Source organism: Micromys minutus (genome assembly GCF_963924665.1).
Source record: "Micromys minutus genome assembly, chromosome: 3".
In the NCBI taxonomy this organism is placed as follows: domain Eukaryota; kingdom Metazoa; phylum Chordata; class Mammalia; order Rodentia; family Muridae; genus Micromys; species Micromys minutus.
In genome coordinates, this window is record NC_137972.1 from 93015278 (window position 1) to 93041892 (window position 26615).

General features: G+C 45.1%; 1 protein-coding gene across 1 annotated transcript in view; it reads left to right on the forward strand.

The window, feature by feature from the left end:
* Positions 1-26615, forward strand: part of MSH2 (mutS homolog 2) — a 54521-nt gene that overhangs the window by 22937 nt on the left and 4969 nt on the right. Inside the window, exons 8-13 of the mRNA XM_080914921.1 lie at positions 2099-2208; positions 18532-18655; positions 19661-19811; positions 22108-22205; positions 24940-25185; positions 26079-26283. Coding sequence (XP_080771047.1) covers positions 2099-2208; positions 18532-18655; positions 19661-19811; positions 22108-22205; positions 24940-25185; positions 26079-26283 — 934 coding nt within the window. The remainder of the gene's footprint in view (positions 1-2098; positions 2209-18531; positions 18656-19660; positions 19812-22107; positions 22206-24939; positions 25186-26078; positions 26284-26615) is intronic.

Consider the following 26615-nt stretch of genomic DNA (forward strand, 5'->3'; position numbering starts at 1 on the left):
CAGATAATTGTGAGCTGCCCAGTGTGAGGCTGAACAGTGAACCTGGGTCCTCTGCAAGAGCAGTAACCACTGAGCCATCTCTCCCACCTCCTGGAATGATGAATTTAAATGAAACTTTAGGATAACTCCGAAAGCTATGACTTGGTCTGAGAGTGTAGTTGGTGTTTTGATTGGTAACAGACACAGGTGTGATACTGTGCAGCTTCGTTACCGTATTAGGAATGAGAAAAAGATGAAACGATGAGTGTGTCCGTGTTCTGCCTTCATGTCACGCTCTGTGAACCTTGCTGTAGCTGTGCGCGGCTTTCCAGGCTGTGGCAGACAACGCCACCCAGCGAAGGAGCCTGAGGGTAGTGGTGAAGGTCCCAGGAGTCTGCTGGAGAGGGTGGGGACACCGCGGGTCACAAGCCTCACTCATTTGCAACAGCTGGTTTTTATTTTTTATTTTTTTTTTGTTTTTTGTTTTCTTTACGTAACAGTATTTTGTAATACCATGGAATTGTGTGTATATGTGCGTGCGTGCGTGCGTGTGCGTGCGTGCGTGCGTGCGTGCGTGTTTGTGTGTGTGTGTGTGTGTGTGTGTGTGTGTGTGTGTTGGCACTCTTTCCTATATGCTTGTGTACCTCTTGTTCTTGTGCCCTCTTGGGATCTTAAACCCTGGAACTGGGAGCTGCCACCGTATGGGTGGCTAGAAATTGTAGCCAGGTCCTCTGGCTACAAGAGTCACCTGTGCTCTTAATTTCTGAGCAGTCTTCACTAGTCCCATCGTGAGAATTCTTAGAAATACTTCTAAGTCAGGGGCTAGAAAAAAAGTAGTTTATGGGAAACATAAGTTCTTGCACAAAAATGGTAAAATATTGAACTGACAAGTATTAAATAGAAACAGATTGTCTGAACTCTGTAGCCTTAGTTTCTGAGATTCATTCCTTTCTTTTCTTTCTCTTTTGCAGACAAGGTTTCTCTGTGTAGCCCTACCTGTCCTGGAATTCCCTCTGTAGACCAGGCTGGTCTCCGATGCACAGATCAGCCTGCCTCTGCCTCCCGAGTGCTGAGATTAAAGGTGTGTGCCTCCACTGCTCAGCTGCTGCAGGGTATTTGCTTTACAGTGCAGTTTCAACAAAATTACTAATTAGCACTGAGGTGCAGTCTGGATCTGTTGTTAAGGATTAGCAAATGGTTTTGTACCCTTTGCATATCTTTAAATTTTTTTTTTATTAAATTTTATTTATATGAGTACACTGTAGACACTTCAGACACACCAGAAGAGGGCATCAGATCCCATTACAAATGGTTGTGAGCCTCCATGTGGTTGCTGGGAATTGAACTCAGGACCCTCTGGGACGGCAGTCAGTGTAACTGCCAGGTATCGTAATGCTGCAGGCATTATGTATGTAACATGTTGTTTACAGCCTGAGTGTTCCCCACATAAGTACGTTTTCCTCAGGATACTAGAAGTGGCTGCGGTTAATAACATGATGTGACTCCATGGTAGCTTTCATCATTCAGGAGCCATCAGAATTGAACTAATTCCTTTGGATTAAAGTCCACCTAGTGACCACCTGCAGAATTCCTATAGGAATTTATTGGCAATGAGGAGAAAAAGAGTCCTCATATCCCAAGTAGTAATGACTGGGGGTGTTGTGTGCAGTCAGTGACTGTTGTGTGCAGCGGTGCCTGTGTGCTGTGCCTTCTCAGGTAGTGCCTGTGCATTGACTCTGCCTTCCTTGCACTTTGTTGGTTTCTGTTCCCCTCCTCATGTAATTTCCTCTGGGTGGATTTTAACATCCAAGTTCCAGTTTAAAGACTTACTTGATTCAGCCTCTGCTGATTGGAGCACCAGGCTGATAAAGGAAAGTAGGGTGTAAATTAGAGGTGTTACTTAGTGTCTTTGTCCTTGGCTCATTTAGTCTTACTTAATGTTTCTACTCCTTCTTGCAGAGTTCTAGTGGGAGGGGCATTGGTGCTGCCATAATAGTTCCTGTTTATAGATAACTTTGGGTTTAGAGACCTGTACAGTTTGTGCTTTCTGGTTCAAAGGATGTTCATTATTTGATCGCTATAAGCTGATATTTTTATTGCTGTTTCTGCTTTGTTGTAGGAAGACACCAGGCATTGCTGTTGGCAATTTTTGTGACTCCTCTTACTGATCTTCGTTCTGATTTTTCAAAATTTCAAGAAATGATAGAAACGACCTTAGATATGGATCAGGTATGGAATTTACATTTAATTCCCACAGCAAAGTATTTTTGGGAAGGAAAAAGTTGGCAAGAAACAAAACAGAGAAGTCATATTTAAAAATGTCTAATTTGTCTTGAGTCTGTGTTTCTGGTACTTTGCGTGGCACCTTTGTCACCGATTGATGTAAAGTTAAGTGACAGACAGGGAAGACTGGACTCGCTAGGTGGTGCTGGGGTCGGACCCGGGACCCTGCACCCAGGACCCTGCATGTGGTGGGCGAGCGTCTGGCATTGCTCCATCTAGTCCCAATCCTTTCCAGTGAAGAAGTGATGGCTGTGGAGTGTGGAGACTGGGGATGGAAATTCTTCCTTTGTTTATCCTGGAACGTGGTATCCACCTGCCTCAGCTTCCCAAGTGTTAACACGGTGAACAGAAGGATGTGTGATGGGTGTGTGGCGGTTCCAGACTGAAAGGAAATGATGCTGTAAATGATTCTGGATATTCCAGGGTGTTACATTTTAATCACGGCAGAGGAATTCTAGTTACTGAACCGTGGTGGCTCATGTAATCTCAGCTCATAGCAGGAAGCTGTGTCAAAACGATGATATAGTCCAAGCTCAGTGTAGACTATAGTGTAAGATGCCTCTTCCAAAAAACAGCCAAGTTATTTTTCCTATAGAAAGTTGTTTTGGGGAGGTGAGCTTAGTTTGCATAAAATAGGCATAGGGCCTAGGTGTTTGCCTTTGGGTTTGTTTGCTTTAGATTTATTTTATTTTCATTTGCAGTGTGTAAATTGCTGTGTTCTGCCTTCATGCATATTTATATTGTGTGCGTGTATCTGGGAAAGACGTGTGATTACTGGTAACTAGATACAGATGATTGTGAGTCACCACGTGGTGCTGGGAACTGAACCTGTATCCTCTGAAAGAGCATCGAGTGCTCTTACCCTCCGAGCCATGTCTTTGAGCGTTTTGAGACAAGGATCTTAATATGTCTTTCTGAGCACGGCTGGCCTCGGACTCAAGGCATCCCTCCTGGCCTGCTATATCAAGTGCTGGGATTACAGGCATGCACCACAATACCCTGCTTAATTTTTTTTCTAAACTTAAAAATAAAAATCTAAGCTAAATTTCTGATGAAAGACTGTACAAGGAACATACATTATTGGCGTCAAGGTAACAGTCTGGTTGGTTATATTGTTCGTCTTTGGGTTTACTACCTGTAGATCTGTTTTGAGTTGATAGTTTGTGCTATGTGATCTTGGTTTATTTTGATTGTATTAGATTGTATGTGTGTTTGGGCACTCTTGCTGGTGTGAGCATGTTCTGGAAAGAATAAGACAAAGTTTAAGAAGTCTAGAACAGGATATGTTTTACTTAGAATTGCTAGGGGCTGGAGAGATGGCTCAGTGGTTAAGAGCACTGGCTGCTCTTCCAGAGGTCCTGAGTTCAAATCCCAGTAACCACATGGTAGTTTACAACATCTGTAATGAGATCTGATGCTCTCTTCTGGTGTGTCTGAAGACAGTTACAGTACTCATATACATGAAATAAACAAATCCTTAAAAAAAAAAAGAAAAGAAAGAAAGGAATTCTAGGTCCAGTGAAACCCTCTGGAAGGCCTGGTTTCTTGAACTCTGGTTTTGACTTAATCAAAATCAGTTCCTTTTTAGCCTTAGAACTGCTACCAGTAGCAGTTGAGCCAACATTCTGAGCCCTGTTATTTGCCAAATAACAGGGTTTTTTCCAACAAAGAAATAAGCCAGTTTGAGCTGAATTAAAAGAAAATAGGCAAGTTTATGTGGGAATGAGCTGGGGCCCAAAAAAGTCAAGGGCAGACTATGGTAATGTCCCGCGCAACCGTCTCGCCAGCAAGAACGAGGCGGCACACAAAATAGGATTCTTCTGTGGTATAGCTTTAATGCTCTCGAGAGACAGAGCATAAGCTTGCAACACGTGAAGACAAAGACCCTGAACTATCTAGCCCATCCCCTTATAAAGGGATCAGTCCTTGCCTTGGACGTGGAGCCCCCTGATTGGTTGAAACTCATCAGGCCCTATGACGCCACGGGAGAGGCAGAGCTCAAGGAGTGGAAAGTTACCCAGCACGTGCGCACATGACTTGTTTACTGCTAACTCCAGCCGGATGTCAGCGCCATCTTGTAATGGAGAATGTGCAGGCAGCGCCCCACATGGTAAGGAAGGTTTTCACAGTTTGTAGGTGAAGGAAAATGACTGTCTACCACATGCTAGGCGAGTGCCCACATATGGTTATCTAGGGCTGGGTAGGGTGGCTGTCGACTCTAGGTGAGGGGGCTTGGGACAGCTGTCAGAAATGTCAGGAATGTGTGGTCCTGTTGACAAGGAATTTACTTCCTCCAGCTCAGCTGGTGCTGATTTTGAAGGAGGATATCAGGAAGAGAATGTGCACTGTGGGTCAGGAGGAGCTAGAAGCCTAACTTCAGGCCACCGAATAAGCTCTGGCATTACTAAGAGCCACCGGGTCAGTGGAAGTCTGGTGTTCCTGGCAGTGAATTTTGTCAGGAGTTGGAGAGCCTCCAAAAGTCTGACCCTAAGTGGGCCACATAAAGTTTGGCCACAGTGGGCGTATACCCTTGGTGGTGAGAAAAAGTCCTTTCCTTCCAAAAGGCAGAGTGGGTGCAGGCTTTTAATAAGACATACTTAGAATTGGTGGAGATGTTGGCCCTTGGCTATTTGGCGTGCCCTGGTTAAGGCAGTTAACTCAGCCTACTGTGAAGTGGTTCTCACTGGGAGGCAGTCTGCTTCAACTGTTTCAGTGGAGGTGACCACAGCATAAACTGGGTTTTACCAGTCTGTCTATTTGAGAGCTCCCATCCACAAAGAGGATGAGTTGGGGCTCTGTGAGAGGTTGGTTTAGAAGACCAGGCCAGGGTGAGTATCTCTCCATAGCCTTTGGACGGGAATGAGAGGAAGTATAAGGGGATGGGACAGGGAGGAAGGTTACTTGGGTTTCAGGATTTAGAGCAGGACTAGAGGTCAAGGTAATTTGGTTTTTTTTCTAGAAACAGGAGATGAAAGGCTTGGACCCATGAGGGCCCAGGGAGGGAAAGGAAAATGAGGGCTCCTGGGTGAGTTCTGCCACCCTTGCTAAGGCTCTCAAGCATGGTTGCTACCCACAGATGGAGGGATCTAGCTGTTTGGATAAAAGCTATGGCCTGATGGGAGGGCCCAACTGGTTGAACTAGCACCAGTGATCACTTCTCGTCTGTAAAGATGGGGTAGGGGCAGGTGAGGGCCAGGGTGGGCTGCTAAGAAGGCATCCTCCAGTAAAGAGAAGTGACAGCTGGCTATGACTGGCTGGCTGGGGGGCCCCGTGGGGATCTCTCCAGCTTAACCTAAGCAAAATTGGGAATCCAGTATCTGAAGAACCCCACCAGGCCTAAAAATGAAAGAATCTGGTCTGCCTGTGTAAGACCCAAATTGAGTTTTATCTACATGGAGATTCCCATGAATGAGACGAGAGATTGGAGATCAATGCAAAAGCAAGAGGTTTATTAGTCCAGTGCACTGGGGAGGCCTACATCCAGAGGAGAGGCAACCCCAAACTTCGAGTTAGTAGTTTTTATACATTTTCTAAAGGGCGAGCTATAGCAATGGTGATTAGGCATGCAAGCATTGGTGGGGTCATTTGACTTTTAAAGTGTATGGCTATCTCCAATTTGAGCCAACCTGAGTTGGGGTTCTTGATCCCACACTACAGGGGCTAAGCTGTGCCGGAATAGGGGTGGATGTCTAGATAAGGTTGGACATTCCAGGACAGTGGCTAGATAAGATTGAAGCATTCTTTCTTGGAGGGGAGGGGTTACTTGGCTCCTTGAGGCTGGCAGAAAATTATTTGCCTTTTCCTTTCACCTGAAAGGCTTGAATTCCATCAGAAGTGAGGGTCTCACACCCTGGGCTGAGTTGGACTGAGTTCACAACAGTGGAGAGCACACTGAGCTTTAGATGGGGAGACACAGAAACCCAGGGAACTAAGGGGGTTGGGGCAAACAGAGAAGGGCTGCGGAGTAAAATGTCATCTACATAATGAAGAAGTGTGTAGGATTAGAGTCCCGAGGAGAGGTCCTGAGCCAAAGCTTGGCCAGAAAAATAAGGACTGTTCTGGAAGCCCTGAGTGAGAACTGCCCCTGTGAGCTTCCTTGAAGTCTAAGAGAAACTAAGAGTCAGGATGCAGGGGGACAGTAAAGAAGGGATCCTTTAGGTCCACAATGGTCAAGTATGAAGATGGAGGAGGAATGTTAGAGAGGAGGGTGGAAGGGTTGGTATCCACGGGTGGGTGAGAATTACTGCCTTATTAACGTGTCATGTGATAGGCATCAGAACGCTCCTGCACTGGTAGAAGGGGAGTGTTTCGAGGTGAGTCAGTAGGAATCCCTGAGGTAGTAGGTGGGTAATGGCTCGAGACTGCAGCAGTGGGGTTCGGGATCTGGAGGGAAAGAAGAGGAGAGGTGAGGACCTGCTGGTGGTGGGTAGCAGTCACAGGTATGGAGATATTCCACACTTGAGGGTTGACTTGGATCTGTAGGGTAGGGACAGGGCAGTCTGCCATAGAGCTCTGTGAAGCAACTCGGGAAAGAGGATGAAAATGAGGAAAGGCTATAGGGCCAGGGCGGCTCCAGAGCAGCGGAGTGAAGGAACCAAGGCAGAAAGGCCTGAGCCGAAAAGCTCTACAAGAATCACCTTGCGGGAATGCAGAGAAGTGCAGGGTCTTAGGAGTACAGGACTCAAGTGGGAAATTAAAGCAAAGAGGGTAGCCGAGTCCATCAGGAGCAAGGTGGGCTTATCTGCTGCTGCCCGTAGTGTTGCCCTTAGCTTGGTGAGGGCCGTGGAGGTCGCTGAGTCTGGGAGCCGTCAGTCTTCCGCAGGCCAAGGAGCTTTAAGGGCCTGTGGTGCCTGTGCTAGTGGGGCTGAGTCTCTGTGGCTGGGCACAGAAGACAAGCTCACCAGGGGCATTCTGACTTCTAGTGACCAGGCCGACAGCGGGCTGGAGCGGCTTCGTGGGTACTGAACTACCGAGAGTTTCAGCAGTTGCCACATTTGAAACAGGCCCCTGGCAGGGTGTAGTTTCTGCCGTAGCCAAGCTTCTCGGGAAGCTCTGCTGCCTCCTCATGCTTTACAGACTTAGCAGCCATTTTCACTAACTGCTGTAGTCGGGTTTGAGAACCAGCCTCTGCCTTTTTTAGTTTTTTCCAACCATGTGGATGTGACTTGTAGAAGTCCATCCAGGACTGGTCCCATGCTCCCAGAAATAAATTTACAAATACCTTGGCCATATAGGTAGGCTCTTCTCTGACTAGATCATAGCTTAGACAACCCAATTATTTTGAACTACATTCTGCCACATGGCTAGTTAGCTGTGCTCAGGTACCATGCATCTATCTTGTTCCATCTTCCCCGGTGAATCTTCCCATGGCTGGCTCTATCTCTTTGCTTCCCAGATGTCCCACTTCCCATTTCCTGCCTAAGTCATAGGACATAGGCTTTTAGATTGACAGGTGATAGATACATCTGTACAGTATAGAAAATATTCTCTCACCAATGACTGGGGAATAAAATGGGTAGTGAGGACTGTAGCTTCTGCTGGGGAGGCTGGGATTTTTGTCAGCTTGCTGCATAATTTTATGGAATTTGTCAAAGTCTGGTTTGGTTTGACTCTAACTTCATTCCCCAAAGGAGGCAGCAGGCCATAAAGTCCCTCTGGCCATCTTGACTCTCTAGTAATCTCAGTTGGGTTTCTGGCTGGCACTGGCTTGTCACCCACAGGGACTGTAGTGTCCACTAGGTGGTTCTAGTCTGCATACTTCTGGTAGCTCTGGAGTGAGATGGAACCCTGCATCACATACAGGTCATAGGTCATAGTCCTGGCAGAGGCAGTGGAACTCTTTAATATAGGTGGGAAGGTTGGTAGAGAAGGAGCCTCACCACATTCCAATCTGGGGGAGAAAGGAACAGGAATTGGAACAAGCCCCTTAGCTCTTGCCACCTCTTGGATTGGGCAGAGGAGAGCAGAGGTCTGCCAGACTGCTGTAAGAAGCCCCGGGGAGAATCCAGGCGAGGCAGACCAGGGTGTGGGTTGTGGGGTCATAGAAGGGGAGGGGGCATGGAGGAGGGTGGTAAAGGGGGTGGTAAGTTAGAAGGGGAGCAGTGGGAGGAGAGACAGGAGGAGGGAGGTGGTTAGGGGGAAGGGAAGGGGCGGGGGAGCCAGTGAGTGACTCAGGCAGCTCAGTCTTGGTGGATGACTCAGGGTCCACGTCCTCAGATTAAAAAAGGTCGTTTGGGGCTCTGGCCAGCAAGAAGGGCTGTCAAGCACTGGTTGCAGAAGTGCAGTTCCCAAAAAACTTGAACATAAGGGAGCTCAATGCACTTGCCCTGTGCAGACATTTTCAAGGTCATGGAGAGTATTGAAGTTTATAGAGTACCTCCTGGTGGCTGGCCATTTAGATGGGTTATCTAGAATATGCTGAGGTCCGGCCACAGAGCACAGAACCAGGTGTGTTAGACAAGTTCTGAGACAAACCCAATTTGGATAAATTTCAAAGCAGACAGTCTGGGGGTGTTCGGGACTGATTTTAGATCTGGATCTGGAAGTGCCCATTTTCCAGTCTTTGCCGGTTGGCTTATTTCTTCAGTGGAGAAAAACCTCTGAATGACCAATGGCAGGGCTCAGGATGTCGCCATTCCTGCCCAAGAATCCCTTTGTTAAAACCCTGTGCTCTGCCCTTCTCTGCTGCAGCCGTTGTCCCAAGTTCTCCTCCCAGAACAGCTCTTGTGTGAGGTTTGTTGTGCAGTGTGACTGTGGTATTCTGTGACTCCCTATTGCCAGGATCCTTTACATCCAAGCTGTAACGCTCACATTAGCTTCTTCCAGGAGGAGGGACACATTGCAGGGCCCGGAAGGACTGCTGTGGCCAGTAGCCGTTACTCCTTACTCACTGTATCAGTGTGCACCTGTCTTAAACAACCACACTCCTAGGAGCTGAGCTAGACACGCCTCTATGACTGTATCTTAGGTTATAAGGCAAGTTCAAGTCACCGTCATGGAAGATATTTGTAATGAATTTAGGCATTCAGATTACACTTTTAGAACCACTTTCAGAAATTCTCTGGGGACTTTCAATTGTTCATGTCTAATCTTTGAAAGCCTCGATGTGTTCCAGCTGTGCTCAGAGGTTCATGTGATGAAGGATCTCATTTATACAATGGCTTGCTTCTTGTGCCCTTCCCCCACCCCACCCCCCAAGTAAGTGTCTCTGGGCTGCTTTCCATAAGTCTTCTTTTTCCTATTTTAGAAATAAATGTAGATCAAAACTATCCTAAGCCAAAATTCAAGAAGGCATTGATTTTTACAAAACTAAACAGGTTCCTTGGTGTTTCAGTGAATTATATTAATTTTTAAAGATTTTTTTTTGACAATTTCATACATGTATACAGTTTATTTTGAACATATCCAATGCAGATCTTTCCACTTTCCCCCGTGAACGTTTGAATGCTTGGCCCATGGGAAGTGGCACTCTTAGGAGGTGTGGCTGTGTTGGGGAAGTGTATCACTGTGCAGGTGGGCTCTGAAGGCTCCTGGTGCTCAAACTGCTCAGTGTGGGAGAAGTCAGTGCTCCTGGTCCTCTTTTAGCTGCCTTCAGATCAAGATGTAGAACTCTCAGCTCCTCCTCTAGTATCATGTCTGCCTGCAGGCTGCCATACTTCCTGCCTTGATGACAATGGACTGAACCTCTGAAACTGTAAGCCAGCCCCAGTTAAATGTTTGCCATTATAAGAGTTGCTTTGGTCATGGCGTCTGTTCATAGCAATGGAAATCTAAGACAGCCTTGGTCTTCACTCATTGTCATGTTGTTGTTTTTTTTTAATTCATTTTTATTCCATGTGCATTGGTATTTTGTCTGCATGTGTGCCAGTCGTGTCCAGAACACATTCCTACCACTCATCCACTGGCCTTTCTACTCTAACCACCCATTCTCCATGGTGTCACCCAAATTACCCTCTGTACACACACACACACACACACACACACACACACACACACACACACACACACACACATCCTATTTATGTCCATTTTGGAAAACAACAGGAGTAGTTTTCCCCCACCTAGGGCCAGTGATCTCCCTAGTTGAGGTCTTCTGACCAGGTTTATAGTACCTGGCAGAAATTCTCTCTTGTGGGTTAAGTCTCAAATCCAATCAGAAAGCAGTTGGTTATCCCCATAAAACTTTCTGCTGACCTTGGCAGTCATTTTCATGTCAGCTTGACACAAGTGTCTGAGAGGAGGGAACCTTGATTAAGAAAATGCTTCCATAAGATCAGCCTGTAGAACATTTTCTCTTAGTGATCTGTGGGGAAGAAGCCCATCCCATCATGGGTGGTGCCATCCCTGAGGTGGGTCCCAGGCTCTATAAGAAGGCAGGCTGAGCAAGGCAGTAAGCGGCCCTCCTCCATGGCCTCTCCCTCAGCTCCTGCCTCTAGAGGCCTGCCCTGTTCAGTTCTTGTCCTGACTTCTGTCAGTGATGGACTACAGTGTGGAAGTGTAATCCACATAAATCCTTTCTTCCCATGGTGTTTCAGCTCAGCAGTAGTAACCCTAACTAGGACACTGCTGTTGCACCAATGGGCAAATCTTGTTTGTTATTTTTTACGTTACAGTCTTTAGTGTGTGTGTGTGTGTGTGTGTACGTACACCGGAGGACAATTTGAGGAGTCTGTTTTTTGTGGGTCCTGTTACTTGGACTCAGACTTGGCAGGAAGCACCTTCACTTGCTGAGCCATGTACTGACCTGGAGCTGTACTTGCTGAAGGAATGCTGTTGGGTAGAATCATCGTGTCCGCGCTTCACCATGCTTTTCCCTCTCTGGGGGTTCTCCTGGGTTATCCTTTTTCACTAATTTCAGACATGACTGTTGTTATTTTTTATGTACATGTGTTTGTGAAGCCAGACAAGCTGGAGTTTTGGAGCTAGATGACAGGCAGTCGTGAGCCACCTGATAGGGTTACTGGGAGACAGGTCCTGAAGAGCAGCAAGCACTCTTAACCACTGAGCCATTTTCCAGTCCCCATTTTTGTTTGACGTTTACTCGTGTTCGGTCAGGTGGTGGACAGTGTGTGTGGAGGTTCACCATGTGTTGTAGTTTCCTCTAGTGTCTCTCCGGCTGAGTGCGCCCACAGCTTTAGAAAGGGGTGATTCACTCAGTCTGACTCACCAGCCGAGTTGGGGGAAAGTCACGTGGGTTTCTTACAAGTTCTCGCCAATTTTTAGGTATGCCGTCTTTAGTGCTAACTTTTTGCCTTGGATTTAATTTTGTCTAATGGAAAAGGTGATGCTTAATTTTTTACACGATAAAGAATTCCCCAGCTTTTGAGTCTTTAGGGTTTAAGTTAGAAAGCTGATGTCTAGATTTTATTTCTGAAGTTAACATGAAGTTAGCTTTTGTTTGACAGTGCTGGACGTTGCACCCAGGATCTTGTATAAATACACCATGTAAGCATTTTACCACAGTAGCTGCTTCCCCATGCACCTTCAGTAGCAATTTTAGCCTATTGATTTTCTGTGGTTTCTCTAATTTCTGAACTTCCATCAAATTGTTCTGTGATTCTTCTTCCTTGCCATGGTCTTCCTGGGACAGTCTCGCCATGCAGCTCCGGCTGACTGCAGCTCCGGCTGACTGCAGCTCCGGCTGACTGGGACTCCCACTTTAGCCCTCTGTGTAGGGTTACTGCTGTGTGCTGAGCCTCTGCAGTTAATGCTCTTGATCGGGGCCTGCAGAACCAGGAGGGACGGGTTGCCTTCCTGGATTTTAGGACTTGTAGATCTTCCTTCCTTTGCCTCTCAGATGCAGGGAGTACAAGTGGACCGGCATACCTGGCCTTTTCTCTCATCAAATTGAAAAACCTGCCCGTCTTCACACTGAAGAAATTACTAGACCCTTAGGACACCTGATACCAAATTTCATTGCTTCATTATTGGCTAATACGCTTAGCTCTGTGCTTTTAAACCTTTGTGTTTATTTCCATTTCTACACCGTAATTGTTGAGTTTAAATTTGAAATTGGTTTATTAGACTGCTCTAGTTGGGTTTTTAATTTGCTTGAGAAACTCTTGCTGTTTGAGAACACTTTAGGTGTTTGGTTCCAAGCTTACAGATTTTTCTCTTGGTTGCCATAAAATTGTAGTCTGTCTTGTTGATATTAGGATGCTTCGGTTCCAGTTGTTATTTCTGTATACACAAAGGTTTATTTCACTCTTTGTATTTATTGAGAGAGGATGAGAGAGAATATGCCAAATTGAACTGGAGTTAGAGGTGGTTGTGAGTTACCTGATGTCAGGGGTCTTCTGCAAGAGTCATAAGCCCTCTTACCTACTGAGCCATCTCTCAGTCCCAGGGACAGGTTCCTCTTCTCTGGTGACAGCTACCATTACCTGTTGAAACCTGCCCAGAGTTACAGGCTGGAGTCACTGGCCTACTTAGTGCTGGGATTAAAGGCCTGTGCACCATTCCCAGCTGCAGAGAAAGCTTTCAGGATTCCTCTTAGCCTGGGGCTTTCCAGATCTATTGGGATGAATGAACTGAAAACAAGATGCATACTCAAGCGAATGCTGGTGGCTTAAATAAGAGAAGTGTTCTGTTGGTTGTTTTTACTGAGATTAGAATTTAGTTTTTAGTCTGGGTGTCAGTACCAGGCTAGTAGGACAGGTGAGCAGCTCCTGTGGTAGGGACACATGTTTTCATCTTCAGAAGGTGATTGACCCTCTTTTGTTCACATTCTCTGGCCTGGATTGATTTAGAACCCCATTCCTGGTTCGGAGGGAAGCAAGGAAAGGTTGCTTTGCTTACCAACCAACCAGCAGAAAAAGATCCCTTCGGTCACAGTAGAAACAAGGGCAATAAAAAGCCAGTGCTTAGCCATAAATGGAGACACATGCTACCAAAACTCCATGGTTAGGGGAGAGGGTGTTTGCCTTTGCTCCTCCTCCAGGGGCTGATGGATGCAAGGTCTTACTGCTGACTCTCAGTAAGAGTCACCATTGCTGTGAAAAGCACCGTGACCAAAACAACTTGGTGAGGGATGGGTTTACTTGGCTCACTTTCATATTATTGAAGGAAGTCAGAACAGAAACTCAAACAGGGTAGGAACCTGGAGGCAGGAGCTGATTCAGAGGTCATGGAGGGCCTTGCTAATCATGGCTTGTTCAACCTGCTTTTTTACAGAACCCCGGACCACCAGCCTAGGAATGGCACCACCCACAATGGACTGGGCCTTCCCTTACCAATCAGCAATTAATAAAATGCCTTTTAAAGCTGCCTTTTATAGGGGGCATTTTTTTCAATTAACGTTTTCTCCTTTTAGAGACTCTAGCTTGTGTCAAACTGATATAAAGCTAGTCAAGATTTATTTTTCAAAAGCAACAACCAAATAGGTCTCACCATGACCAGCCTGGAACTGGCTATGTATAAACATGTTTGGTCTCTTGCACAGAGATTTTTCTGCCTTTGCCTCCAGAATGCTGGGATTAAAGGCTTGTGGAACCATATGTGGCATGAAGTAGACTTTGAAATTATCTCCCTGGTTTTATGTTAGAGAGTCTTCACTGGGTGTCTGTTGCAGTACACATTAAAAAATAGAAAGGGTTTATCTCTTTACCGGCCCTGAGGTCTCACTCCTCAGGCCGGGTTTTAGTTCAGAGCCCCATGCACCTCTGGAGCCCAGTCCGAGCCGCCAACATGGTCCAACTCATCCTCGAAACTCCCTTCCCTGGCGGTTTTCTACCACCTGTTCTCTGCCTCTGTCCCGGGATGTTTCTATGCCCCAAAATCCAACACAAACAACTCTACAGCTGATAGCTTTTCATTCAGGTTTATATGTTCAACTCTCAGTCCACAAACCCTCTACACAAGATTGCATCGAATAAACAAAGATACAAACTGCCCTTCTATATGAGATATTAGACCTGTAAGATCCTTAATGTTCATAGCTTTTTAACACCAATCAATCCCACCTGGGTTCCAGGTGGTCCTTGGGAAGCTCCATGTTGCCTCGACCTCTAACCTCTGTCCTCTGACCTTCTTCAGACCTCTCTATTTCCCTAGTCCCACCCAGTTACTGGCTTTCCTTTATTTTACTAATTAAAATGGGAAGGTTCAGTTGGAGTCACTGACTAGCCGGACCTTCTTGGGGAAGTGGAATTAACATTAAAATTCGAACAGGTTCAGGACAATCTACAGGCGTGCATTAGATGGAATTTTCTCTAACTGTTGGAAAAACATGCTTATAATATTTTATCTAATACTTCTGGGGTAGTGGAGCTTTCTTAATGTACTTGTCAAAAAAATACCCTGGGCTAGGGAGTTGACTCAGTTCATGTACATGTTCTTGTGAAGGACCCGGCTTTGGTTTCCAGCACAAGGCATGACAGCTCATGACTATTTGTACCCACAGTCCCAGGGCATCCATGTAGTCTCCTGGCCTCCAGGATCACCAAACACATATGGCACACAGACACTAGCAGGCCAGTCACACACGTACATAAAATACGCAGACATAAAACTTGAAAGTCTCAGTGATCTTTTGATGTGCATCCTCTACAAAGGTTTTCTACTCTTTCAGGATTGGTCGTTTGATTTTAGACCATCTCTGGTGTATTGATGAGCCCCTTAGTGACTTGGCTAAGGCCCAACCTTAGTCTCCATCCCACCGTGAGCGCCTTGCTCATCTGTCTGTCTGTCTGTCTGTCTGTCTGTCTGTCACCTTTGATGACAGTGGCTTGTTCTAGTGCAGAGGTAGGTGGTACTGTTTGATGCCCTGTGTGGGGCGAGTGGCAGGCTGCTGGCGGATGCCACGGGCTGCGCATCCTTTATCAGCGCTACTTTCAGTTTCGTTAAAGGCCAGGCCATCCCCTTGTTTTGCTTAGTCCCCTGCACTTCTTTTTCTATTTTTGATTTAAACATGTGTTTGCTACATACTTAACTTATTTATATGTATATGTGCAAGTGCAGGGGCCAGGGAAGGCAGAAGAGACGTGGCATTCTCTAGAACTATGGCTCTAGGTGGCTCTGAGCCCCGTGTGATGCCTCCATGTGGGTGCCGTGAGTGTAGGAGCTGAGCTTGGGTCCTGCAGAGTTCCCTGCCTAGCTCCATCTCCACAGACTCAGCAGCTCTCAGAAGTGCCCTTTCTCATCTGGAGATGAGTATACCCCTGCAGATTTGAGGCTTTGCCTCTCCACTGGAAGAAGCAAGTTACGTAGCACACTTCCAGTCTTCCTTGACAGCATCGGGTTTTCTTCTCCCCCGTGATTGTTAAACGTCTTGATCCTTATTTCTCGATAATCTTCATTATATGTTTAAGTGACTATTCATACTCTGTTCTGTTGATGAGTTATGCAAATTCTGTCTTCAAGCTGTGCTGTGAAGATAACTGTGTGCAGGCTGTATCTAGCTCTGTGCACCATACAGAGGTTGTATCTAGCTTTGTGTGCACTGTACGGAGGCCTTGTGTGCACCGTATGCAGGCTGTATCTAGCTCTGTGTGCACTATATGCAGGCTGTATCTAGCCTTGTGTGCACTGTACGGAGGCCTTGTGTGCACCGTATGCAGGCTATATCTAGCTCTGTGTGCACTGTATGCAGGCTGTATCTAGCTCTGTGTGCACTGTACGGAGGCTGTATCTAGCTCTGTGTGCACTGTACGGAGACTGTATCTAGCCTTGTGTGCACTGTACAGAGGCAGTATCTAGCTCTGTGTACACTTTGCTTCTATTTCATCATTTCAGTAACTTTCTAGTAGAATGGCTGTGGCAGAGTAAACATATCCAAGTCTCACTGCATGTTGCCCTGCCCCCTTTTGTTTTGTGTTTCAAGACAGGGTTTGTCTGTATAGCTCTGGCTGTCTTGGAACTCTCTATAGACCAGACTGGCCTTAGCCCAGAGATCTGCCTGCTTCTGTCTTTTGACGCGGGATTAAAGGTGTGTGCAGTGTGCCTGGCCACTGCGGTTATAAACATCTACCAGCTTCACTCTCAGTAGGCCTGCTGAGTGACTGGTTTCAGGAAGCCTAGGGTGTCTGCAGTTTCTTTTCCTTAGGTGGGCAGGGCGCAGGAGAAAAGCTGGTGGGGTGGCTGCCTTCGGGGAAAGCTGTAGAGCAGCCCAAGGCTGTTTAAATATTCATACCCTTCATGACAGCATTTTCCTCTCTGTTACTTTATTGCCCATTTTAGGTGTTTATGCCTGCTCATTTAATGACCTTAATACTTTCCTGATGTGCAAAGAAGTGCCCTGACTAAGAGCTTTTATGTTCTTATGTTTTTGGTAAAGCTGTGGTATACCTTTCATCTTTAAAAAGATCTGTTTAGAATTTTAGCTTTTAATATTTTATGTAGCTGGAACATGTTTTATTTTAAATATTTTATTCATTTTCCACTAGTTTTCTGTAATTCGATTTTTTTTCCTCCTTGTGTAGTTCACTTTAGAAATGTGAATATGTGCTCTGATTAAGTGGATAATAATTAGGGGCAATTTGTCTCTGCCTTATTTAGTGAATATGTTTTTGTCATCTTGTTTTAGAAAATTGACTCACTCTCATATTAAGCTTTTATGTATAATTGTCTATTTAATAACTTTTAATGCCTAGTACAGATAGACTTTAAAATGTTCTTTGTAACTTTATTTGTTTAAATTTTAGTCATTTGCTTTTTAAAAAAAGAGCAGTCACTAGGCTTGAAGAGCCGTGAACATTTAAGTCTCCGTTTCCATGGTTTGCTCCTTAACTTGGAACTAGTTCTACATAATGCTCAAATAAATTGTCTTTTTAAAGGTCTACATAATAAAGACTTGAAAATTCCATGTATCTCTTTGCTTTTAAAAATGAGATTCACTTTTCATTACAGGTCCTTGCTGGTTAATAATTTAGAAGGTGAATAATGAAGGCAGGCATGGCGCCGCCCACCTTTACTTCAGATCTTCAGGTTCCATCCCTGCCTGCAGCCAGACCTACCCAGTGTGAGACCCTGTCTCCAAAGCAGTTAACAGACAGTGCTCAAGAGGGCCGAGGCTGGGTTTGATCCCAGCATTCACCCCCCCCAAATGTCATTAAATCATGAAATCTTGAGCTGGGTGTTTGGTGTGCACCCCTTTAATTCTAGCGCTTGAGAGGCAGAGGCAGGCAGGTCTCTGAGTTCGAGGCCAGCCTGGAAGAAAAAGTGAGTTCCAGGACAGCTAGGGCTGAAAAATCCTGTCTCAAAAACAAACAGTCAGGAAGTGTTGATGAGCTTTAGCTGTTGAGGCAGGTCTCATGCACATAGTCCTGGATGACCCGGAACTCCTGTTCTTCCTGCCTCTGCCTCCTGAGCGGTGACATTGCAGGTGTGGCTCTAGGGGTCTGTCACTTGTCTAGGTCTGGGGTTATAGGAGCTCAAAGCCTTGCCTGGCCTTTTCTGTGGTTACTGAAAGTGCTCCTATGAGCTATCCACCTAGTGCCTCAGCTGAACTTCAGTTTTGAAGAAAAAGTTTCAGGTCGTTCGTTCATTCATTCATTCATTTATTCATTCATTCATTCATTCATTCATGTTGAGTTATTGTGTCTCTATGTACTGTTTGTCTGAGCTCACTATGTAGATCAGTCTGTCTTTGAATTCACGGATTCTTGTGCCTCTGCCTTCTGAGTTTCAGGATTACACACCACACCTGGCAGTCACACAGGTTTTGAGTGTGTGTGTGTGTGTGCGCGAGTGTACATGTGTGTTTATTTGTAGGAGGGTGTTGCAACTGTACCTACTATGCATGGCACAGCTGTGGAGATAGGACAACTCCAGTGAGTGATTTTTCACCCTGTACCACGTGGGCTGCAGGGGTGAAGCTCAGGTCGCCAGGCTTGGCAGTTGTAAGTTCTTTTACCCACGAGCCACCTTGCCTGTGCTAGATACAGAGTTTTAAGAGTCGTTTTCTGGAGAAGCATTGGGAGTGGAGTGCTTGGCTGAATTGGAGCCATTGAGGTTCTTAAGGTAGATGTTTGGTTTGGGAAAAGCACAGTGTAGTGAAGGCTTTGAATATTGAACATTCTGTAGTAATACTTAAGGAAAATGTAAGGAAGGGCATCACTGGAGACCGTTGCTTCATGGTTTTTGGATCTGCTTCCTCTGGGAATTCCTGTGCATCTAGAACTCGCATGCTCCTATGGAAATTTGTTAACAGGCTGATTCTTCCTAGTGTTGGTTAGGGATGGCCATTCCCGCCAGCATTAGCCAGATCTACTCTGGTGGAAGAAACACCGTGTTTCGTAAGGTCTTTCTACCCATTTGTTGTCCTTTTTATAGGTAGAAAACCATGAGTTCCTTGTGAAACCTTCCTTTGATCCTAACCTGAGCGAGCTAAGAGAAGTCATGGATGGCCTGGAGAAGAAGATGCAGTCCACCTTAATAAGTGCAGCCAGGGGTCTCGGTAAGGCTGTCCGTGCGTCCGGAGTTCTTTTCACACCCCAGAGGGCAATGCTTTGCTCAGACCACTCATGATGGCAGATGCAACTGTTGGGCTCCCTGTGAACATTTTGTGATTCTGTTACTAAAATCTTGTTTTTATTTATGCACGGCTCTGCTGTCCTTTCTCTGCAAATGTGGTCCGTCTGTAGTTTTTGCTAATAAGTTCGGTTGCTGTTTTTCAGCCAACAAATTTGTACCTAGCATTTTTTTTTTAAGTGTGGTCTAATTACTTTGAGTAAAATTAGAGTCAGACCATGATAGAAAATTTTACAGAGCTTGGGTGTGTAAAGTTCAGCAAGCAAATCATTATTTGCTCTGTGAAATTTTCTGTGCTTAAGAAGAATACATCCTAGTTTTTCTAGTGGCTCCTTGTCAGATGTTTGTTTAGAAAATGCATTTGTTCACTTTTAATTATATACCTAGGTTTCAAACATTCTTTGGTTTAAAAAAAGAAGCTTGGCCTTGGGTGGCGACTTAGCAGATAAAGCACACAACACAGCCTAACTACGAATGTGGGAAGAGACCTGACTCCCATAATTTATCCTCTGAACTCTACACACACAAATAAAGTGAGAAAGAATAAATCAAGAAATCTTATGCAAAACTCCATAAGCATGAGCCTTTATATAGCCATTACATAGACCTCCAACATCTGAAACAGCATGTGCTCCCCACCTCTGGTGCTTCCCATCACCAGTGCTCCCCATCACCAGTGCTCCCCACCTCCGGTGCTCGGCCATCTTGGATGGGGTTATGCCTATAAAAAGCAGCTTCTTCCATATCAGAAACCAGCATTTTTAGAGAGGGTAAGGATTCCACAGGTGTATTATACATAGTTTCCAAATGTAATGGGATTTGAACCTTTTCCAAGGAGCTAATCATAATTTCTAGTGTGTTGTCTCATAATTAGTATAAAAAGTGGCTGCATGTATTTATTGCCTAAGGTTTTTCTTTTTTAATCATAAAGGGTTGGACGCTGGCAAGCAGATTAAATTGGATTCCAGTGCACAGTTTGGATATTATTTTCGTGTAACCTGCAAGGAAGAGAAAGTCCTTCGTAACAACAAGAACTTCAGCACAGTTGATATCCAGAAGAATGGCGTTAAGTTTACCAACAGGTCTGAGAGCCTGTCATACTCTCAAGCTTTTGGGTTTCCGTGGCTTCTCTGCTGAAAGTAATATCTTTGACAAAGAGTTTTTACTTTATTGTTCACTGTTTAAAAAGCATCAACTAATAGTCACATTTTACTTTCTTCCGAGGAGCTGGTAGACATTTCGGCACTGTTAGCCGGGATGAGTACTTGTCTCTGTGGTCCCAGCTTCAAAGAGGTTGGAGAGGTGGCTCAGTGCTAAGAGCTGCTCAGGGGGGCCCGGTTCACCCCTAAACTCCATGTCCAGGGAGATGTCGAGGGCCACAGGCGACAGACACAGAGGGACTGTTTCCCAGCTGTGTCATCTGTAAATAATGTGAAACATCTGTTTCTCACCGTTAGAGCTCCTTTCCATGTGCTCTGCTGTAATTATTTTTTGTCTGTTTATTTTTTAAAGGTTCATTTCTATTATTATTTTAAACTATTCTCAAGTGTTGCAAAAGAGTATGTATATAAGTGTGCAGATGTTTGGAGAGGCCAGAGACTGTGGATCCCCTGGAACTGGAGTTAGAGGTGGCCATGAGCTGCCTGACGTAGGTGCTGGGACTTGAACCCTGGACCTGGAAGAGCAGCTAGCGTTCTTAAACTCTGAGCCATCTCTCCTTTCTATTTTTCTAGGAGAATATTTTTTTATTTTATCAAGTAGGAAGAAAAAAAACCCAGCTATTTCAGTTAACTGTATAACTAAATTAGTTTAAAGAGGTGTCTTACAGCCTTACCGAGGCCGTTTGCGATATTACAGCCATTTTATGCTTGTTACTGAGAAAACTTATTTTTGGATCAGGGGTTAACTGATATCAGGAAGTTTTTGGCAGAACTTATTCATAGGTAGAAAGGTTATGTCTAAAAGTCGCAAGGGAAGAGCATTACCTTCCTCCTGTACTGTTCTAGAACCTGTGGCCTGCCTTGCCTCTTTAGTATTCCCAGTACAGAAAACATGGGATCCACTCTTGTGTGTTTGCTTGTTTTGAGTGTATGGGTGTTTTGTCTTCGTGTATGTATGTGTGCTTTGTGCATGCCTGTTGCCATTGACAGCCACAAGAGCGTGTCAGTCCTGCTAGAACTGAAGTTAAGGGACAGTTGTGGAGTCCTCCAGAGCAGCTCTTAGCACCGAGCCACCTCTCCAGCCCGGTGCTAACTCACTGCAGTGCTGTATGCGGATGCTATCCTAGGTGGGTTAGACACCCCAGTTATGGGAGCAGTGCGCTGGTTCTCCTTACAATCTTCAGAAAGAAGTAGGACAGTGTATTAGTTTTTGCCCTTCGTAGATCCGATAAATCTCAGTTCCTGCTTACATGCTAGTACCGCTGTGATAGACTGAAATCTAGCTCTTCATATGACTTGTGCTGTTTGTTCTACATTGTATCACTCCTGTTTCAATAAAACACCTCTTAGGTTACATGAAGAGAAGAACCTATGGGGTAATTAGAAGATATCGGAATGACAGGCCGCATGATGCTAAAAGTTGTGAAAAATCTATTTCTTTTCAAGTTGTGGAAAAGATGGAGTGCTTGCTTATGTATCTGACATTGATCATAGCATTTTTCTGCTTAATAATGCATTTTATGTGTATGAGAGCTCTGTCTGCATGCAGACCTGCAGGGCAGAAGAGGGCATCAGATCACACTGTAATGGTTGTGAGTCATCAGTGGTTGCTGGGATTTGAACTCAGGGCCTCTGGAAGAGCAGGCAGTGCTCTTAACTGCTGAGCTGTCTCTTCAAACCCTCATTTTTCTTCTTAAAAGGTTCAGTGTGTATCCATGATCAGAATCAAGTCTTAGGCTTAGGGCTGTGTGATCTGACACCAGCCTGCCGCAGGAGTCAGTTTATGACCCCTTCATGTCACTTCCTTAATTCTTTCCCATAGGAATCTTTTTGTGCCCGGGGCCAGGTTCAAGATCGTCAGCTAGTTTGTCTACTTCCCTGAGTCCCCACTGGGCTTTTCTCTTTAAAGGGTCTATATTTATTTTGTGTATGGGGGGGACAATACACTGTGCATGCGGAGGCCAGAGAATGGCTGTCTCTCCTGTCGTGTGCCCTTGAGATTGAACTTGCTGTGCGTCTCACCAGCCAGGGCCGCTCCTTTTCTTTGATGTCAGCATTTTTTGCTAAGTCTGTTTTCAATTCTCTTAAAGCACTTTTTATTTTAACCTGTAAATTTCATTGTTCAGATGCTTCATAAGACAAATTTGAATATATTTTATATAATGCATATTATTACTTCTGGCAGGCATTTTGATACTTTTAATGTTTTGATTTTCAGTGAACTGTCCTCTTTAAATGAAGAATATACCAAGAACAAAGGCGAGTATGAGGAGGCCCAGGACGCCATTGTTAAAGAAATTGTCAATATTTCCTCAGGTAAACTTGATAGTGCAAAAAATGTTTAACTGTGTCCTGTTTTTTTCTAATGGTGAAGCATCAGGATGTGTGAAGATTGTTTTCCATTTTAATTTTTGTATTAATGCGTTTATTTATTCCTGTGTGAGTGCATGCATTCTTGTGGATACCAGAGAACAGCTCACAGGAGTTGGTTGTCTTTTTCCAGCCCACGTGGGTCCTGGGGTTGAAGGGAGTCAGCCGGGCGCCAGGCATCTCTGATAAAAAAAATAGAAGTTTTTTATCTTTTTTTTTTTTTTAAGGTAGAATCTTTCTGTGCTGTAGCTAGTTTCTAATTCCTTACTTAAAGTGTTTCCTTGCTCTTCTCAAGTACTGCTATTGAAGGTGTGATATACGGTGTTTGTTTTAAACCGTTCTCTGGGTTCCCAGTGTAGGGTATGGAAGGAAATATCACCTTAAAGCAGATGCACATTACACCAGACAAGCTGATAGTAATTCTGTACGCTGTTTGATATATTTTCAGTTATTCTGGGCACAGCATTCGAGGTGCTGTTGGTATTTGCAGGGCAGTGTGACTGGGCTGTAGGTGTTACTTGAGTGAGTATACCCCAGACGGAAAGCGGGACAGCACTGGGTAAATGTGGACGGTGGGGCATTCTTTCCCATGCATGGGCTCTGAATGTTCCGCCCCAGAAGCATCAAAAGGACAGGCTCCGCCCACAGGCAAAACAACCAAGTCAACGCCCAGCCACTGACTGACAGGCCAGAGGTGTGGCTGAGAATGGGGTGTTGCTTGGGACACCACCATCACATTCTAGGATAAAGCAGGAAGATGGTCTTTCTCTGAGGGTTGTGAGCCAAATTACTTAGGTGTGATGAATCTTTTAAAAAGCTATATATATGCCTGTTTAGTTCTGTTAAATCGGAAGAAACATGTTAAGGTTTTATTTAATACGCTGTATGTATTGATTCGGAGTTGAATAGGATGATTTGTGAAGATGTGTTTTTGCTTGGGGAATGCCAGGTATCTGAATTCAGTTGATTTGTGTTCTTGAATCCAATTTGCATTTTAAAGAGCCCTGTTAATAAAATACTGTTTATTTCAGTAGCAGATCTTCCTCAGAAAACCAAAACAAAAACTGTTCATCACTGGGCTAGTTAAGGCTCAGGGTTTTAACCTTTGAATCAAGAGCTTTATATTTGAAATCAACCTGATTTTTAAGCTAACTTCCTTTAGAATTAGATTTTCCTTTTTTTCTCCTTCTGTCCCATTCCATGGGCTCAGATTTTGACCCAGGTTTGTCTTGAAGTTGAAAGAAAAAGTATGCTTTAAAAACATTATGGTGCTTATGAAATGGCTCAGTGGGTAAAAGTGGTTGCTTTAGACTGTGTGACCTGCGGTTTGATCACCAGGCCCCACATGGGGGAAGGAAAGACTGACTGCCCCTACAAGTTGAGCTGATCTCTCTCTGTGTGTGTGTGTGTGTGTGTGTGTGTGTGTGTGTGTGTGTGTAGCGACCGTGCATGCCACACAATAAACAAATCCTAATTTTTTTGATTGTAAAAATTTTGTCTCTTTTCAGTTTTGTTTGAGACAGTCTTAAACATTGCAGGCTAGCTTTGAGTTCATAACTCTCCTGCCTCCAACTCCTAAGTGTTGAGACTACAGTCATGTGTGCCGCATACATGCAGGTGCCTGTAGAGGTCAGAAGAGGGCATTGGAGATACAGGCAGTTGTGAGCTACCCAGTGTAGCTGCCGGGAACTGAACTCAGGTCTTCCGCAGGGACAGCCAGTCTTTTTAACCACGAAGCGGGAGCATGGCACAGCTGTAAAGAGCGTGTGTCTAACTGCAGCCATTGCAGTGCCTCTGAGCCCAGCGCTGCAGAGGCAGACAGCTGGATCTCTGGTAGGTTAAAAGGCAAAGCATAGTTTTATAGTACGTCCAGATTAGTTTGTGTGGCCATTTAAAAGTTAATTATGGTCAATAAAACATTGCTTTGAGGTGGAGCGAGAGAATGAGCAATGATCGTAGGGGCGTGGTGCACACACCCTTCACTTCATGGAGCGGGAGGCGGCAGGAGGCCTCCCTGAGTTCTCACAGCCAATCCGGCCTGCATAGCGGGACCCTATCTAAAAAGACAAAATTGTAAACTCAGAATTCCAGCTATTTAAACACAAAGTTTTATGTAATCGTAGAGTTTAACTCTGGGGCATCCAGAAATTAGGAGGCATGCGGGCAGCGCTGCACCCCACCAGCACGGAGACTATGTTCTGAGAGATGACCCTGGTTGCCGTCAGTGTTTTGTCCAGGCTTAGAGTCAGGTGGGTTTGTGTGGCACAGGGGAGTCTCGAACGTGTGCCGAGTGGGCGCCAAGGATCAGCTGGGGCTGAAACCCTAGGTTTTCTGTATGTCCTTAGCTGTCTTGGAACCCACTCCGTAGACCAGGCTGGCCTTGAACTCGGAGATGCCCTGCCTCTGCCTCCCGAGTGCTGGGATTGAAGGTGAGCGTGCCTCGCCACAGCTCTCTTGAGATCACAGCAGTGCTGTGATGCTTTCCTAAATTTTCCACCTCTTAGGGGAAGGTACTTCGTGCCAGTTAGTTGGGATTTTGTAAGGAAAGACCTTGTTCTTGTTTCTGAAGCTTGGAAGGATATAGGAAAACATTTAACACCATGTTGAATTTCAGGGCTTTTCAGATTCTGTTATAGCAGACTTGTTAAGGTGTACCTTCTATTGCGTTGTGTTTTTACAGGCTATGTAGAGCCAATGCAGACTCTCAATGACGTGCTAGCTCACTTAGATGCCGTCGTCAGCTTTGCTCACGTGTCAAACGCAGCGCCCGTTCCTTACGTACGACCAGTCATCTTGGAGAAAGGAAAAGGAAAAATTGTATTGAAAGCCTCCAGACATGCTTGTGTCGAAGTACAAGATGAAGTTGCATTTATTCCAAATGATGTGCACTTTGAAAAAGATAAACAGATGTTCCATATCATTACTGGTAAAAAAAAAAAAAAAAAGTTTTTTTTTTCCTCTTCCTATTGATGATGGAATGGGGATGTTTTAAATTGATGAAGAAAATCTCTGGCATTAAAGAATATATTGCTCTGGTTGGTCATACATTCAGATCCTGATTAGAAGGAAGACTTTTTTGGGGTGGCTAAAGTTTAGGAGAGAATATTGTATTGATGATCTAAGACTCACGTACTGACTCACCAGAGCCAGTCCTTGGAAGAATGGGTAGGAATTGTCTTCTGGAGAGCTTCAGCCTGGGCCAGCCCTCTTTAAGACAGGATGTGTTCATACTTGTTTCAAAGGTGGCCGAGCTGTCCCGAGACAGTAACTAGAACCAGAGACTAGAAAACAGTAGGGAATTATATTGTGGGAATTACGGTGCATCCCATTTCCCTAAGTGGGTATTTAAGTTATTTAACCCAACCCAGACAAATTATTGTACATTTGCCAAAAGGAGGGTCGTGTAGCGTGGAGTTGAAGGATTTGAGGAGTTTGCCCAGACTGGTTACTTATAAGTAGCCCATTTATCAATAAATCCTATCGCTGAGTGGCCCGTGGGGTCTGCTCGCTATCATATTAGCCTGTAGGTGCCTGTGAGCCGGGGAGGGTGGTACACGGTAGCCCAGGTGAAGCTCCGGCTTAGCCATGTTTATGTTCTCCTCTCCTGTTAGAGGGCTCTGTCGGTTTGTCCGACAAAATGGTAAGAAAATTGCACTTGGGGCTGTGTGGACAGTGACTGTTTATGAGTGGTTTTTGATGGCTTGTGGGTAGGTCCTGATTTGCATATCTTTATGACTTAAGTAATTGTCAGTTCAGTTTTGGGCTACTAGTAGTTTGTTAGAAGTAAAAGAAATCAGTGACCTTTCGTATTTATTGTAGGCCCCAATATGGGAGGTAAATCAACATACATTCGTCAGACTGGGGTGATTGTACTCATGGCCCAGATTGGGTGTTTTGTGCCGTGTGAGTCGGCAGAAGTGTCCATTGTGGATTGCATCTTGGCTCGAGTAGGGGCTGGTGACAGTCAACTGAAAGGCGTCTCCACATTCATGGCTGAAATGCTGGAGACTGCTTCTATCCTCAGGTATGTGACTCGTCCCCTGAAAGTGGAGATGTGTATGAGATTTGTCTGTAATGTGTGACAGGCATTGTTTGCTTGCCTCTGAACTGTATGTGCGTTATATTACCTTAAGAGGCTGATTAGAAGCCGGGTGTAATGGTTGCTTGCTGCTAATCTCAGCACCTGGGAGACTGACAGGTGGATATTGTGAGTTCGAGGCCAGGCTGCTGTGTGTAATGAACTCTAGCATGGCTAGAACCACAAAGGCAGGCCCTGTCTGTGGTGTGGGGAGGGGGCATAACTCACACATGAAAGGCTGCCAAACTCATTAATGTGACTTTGTGTGTTCTGTTGTT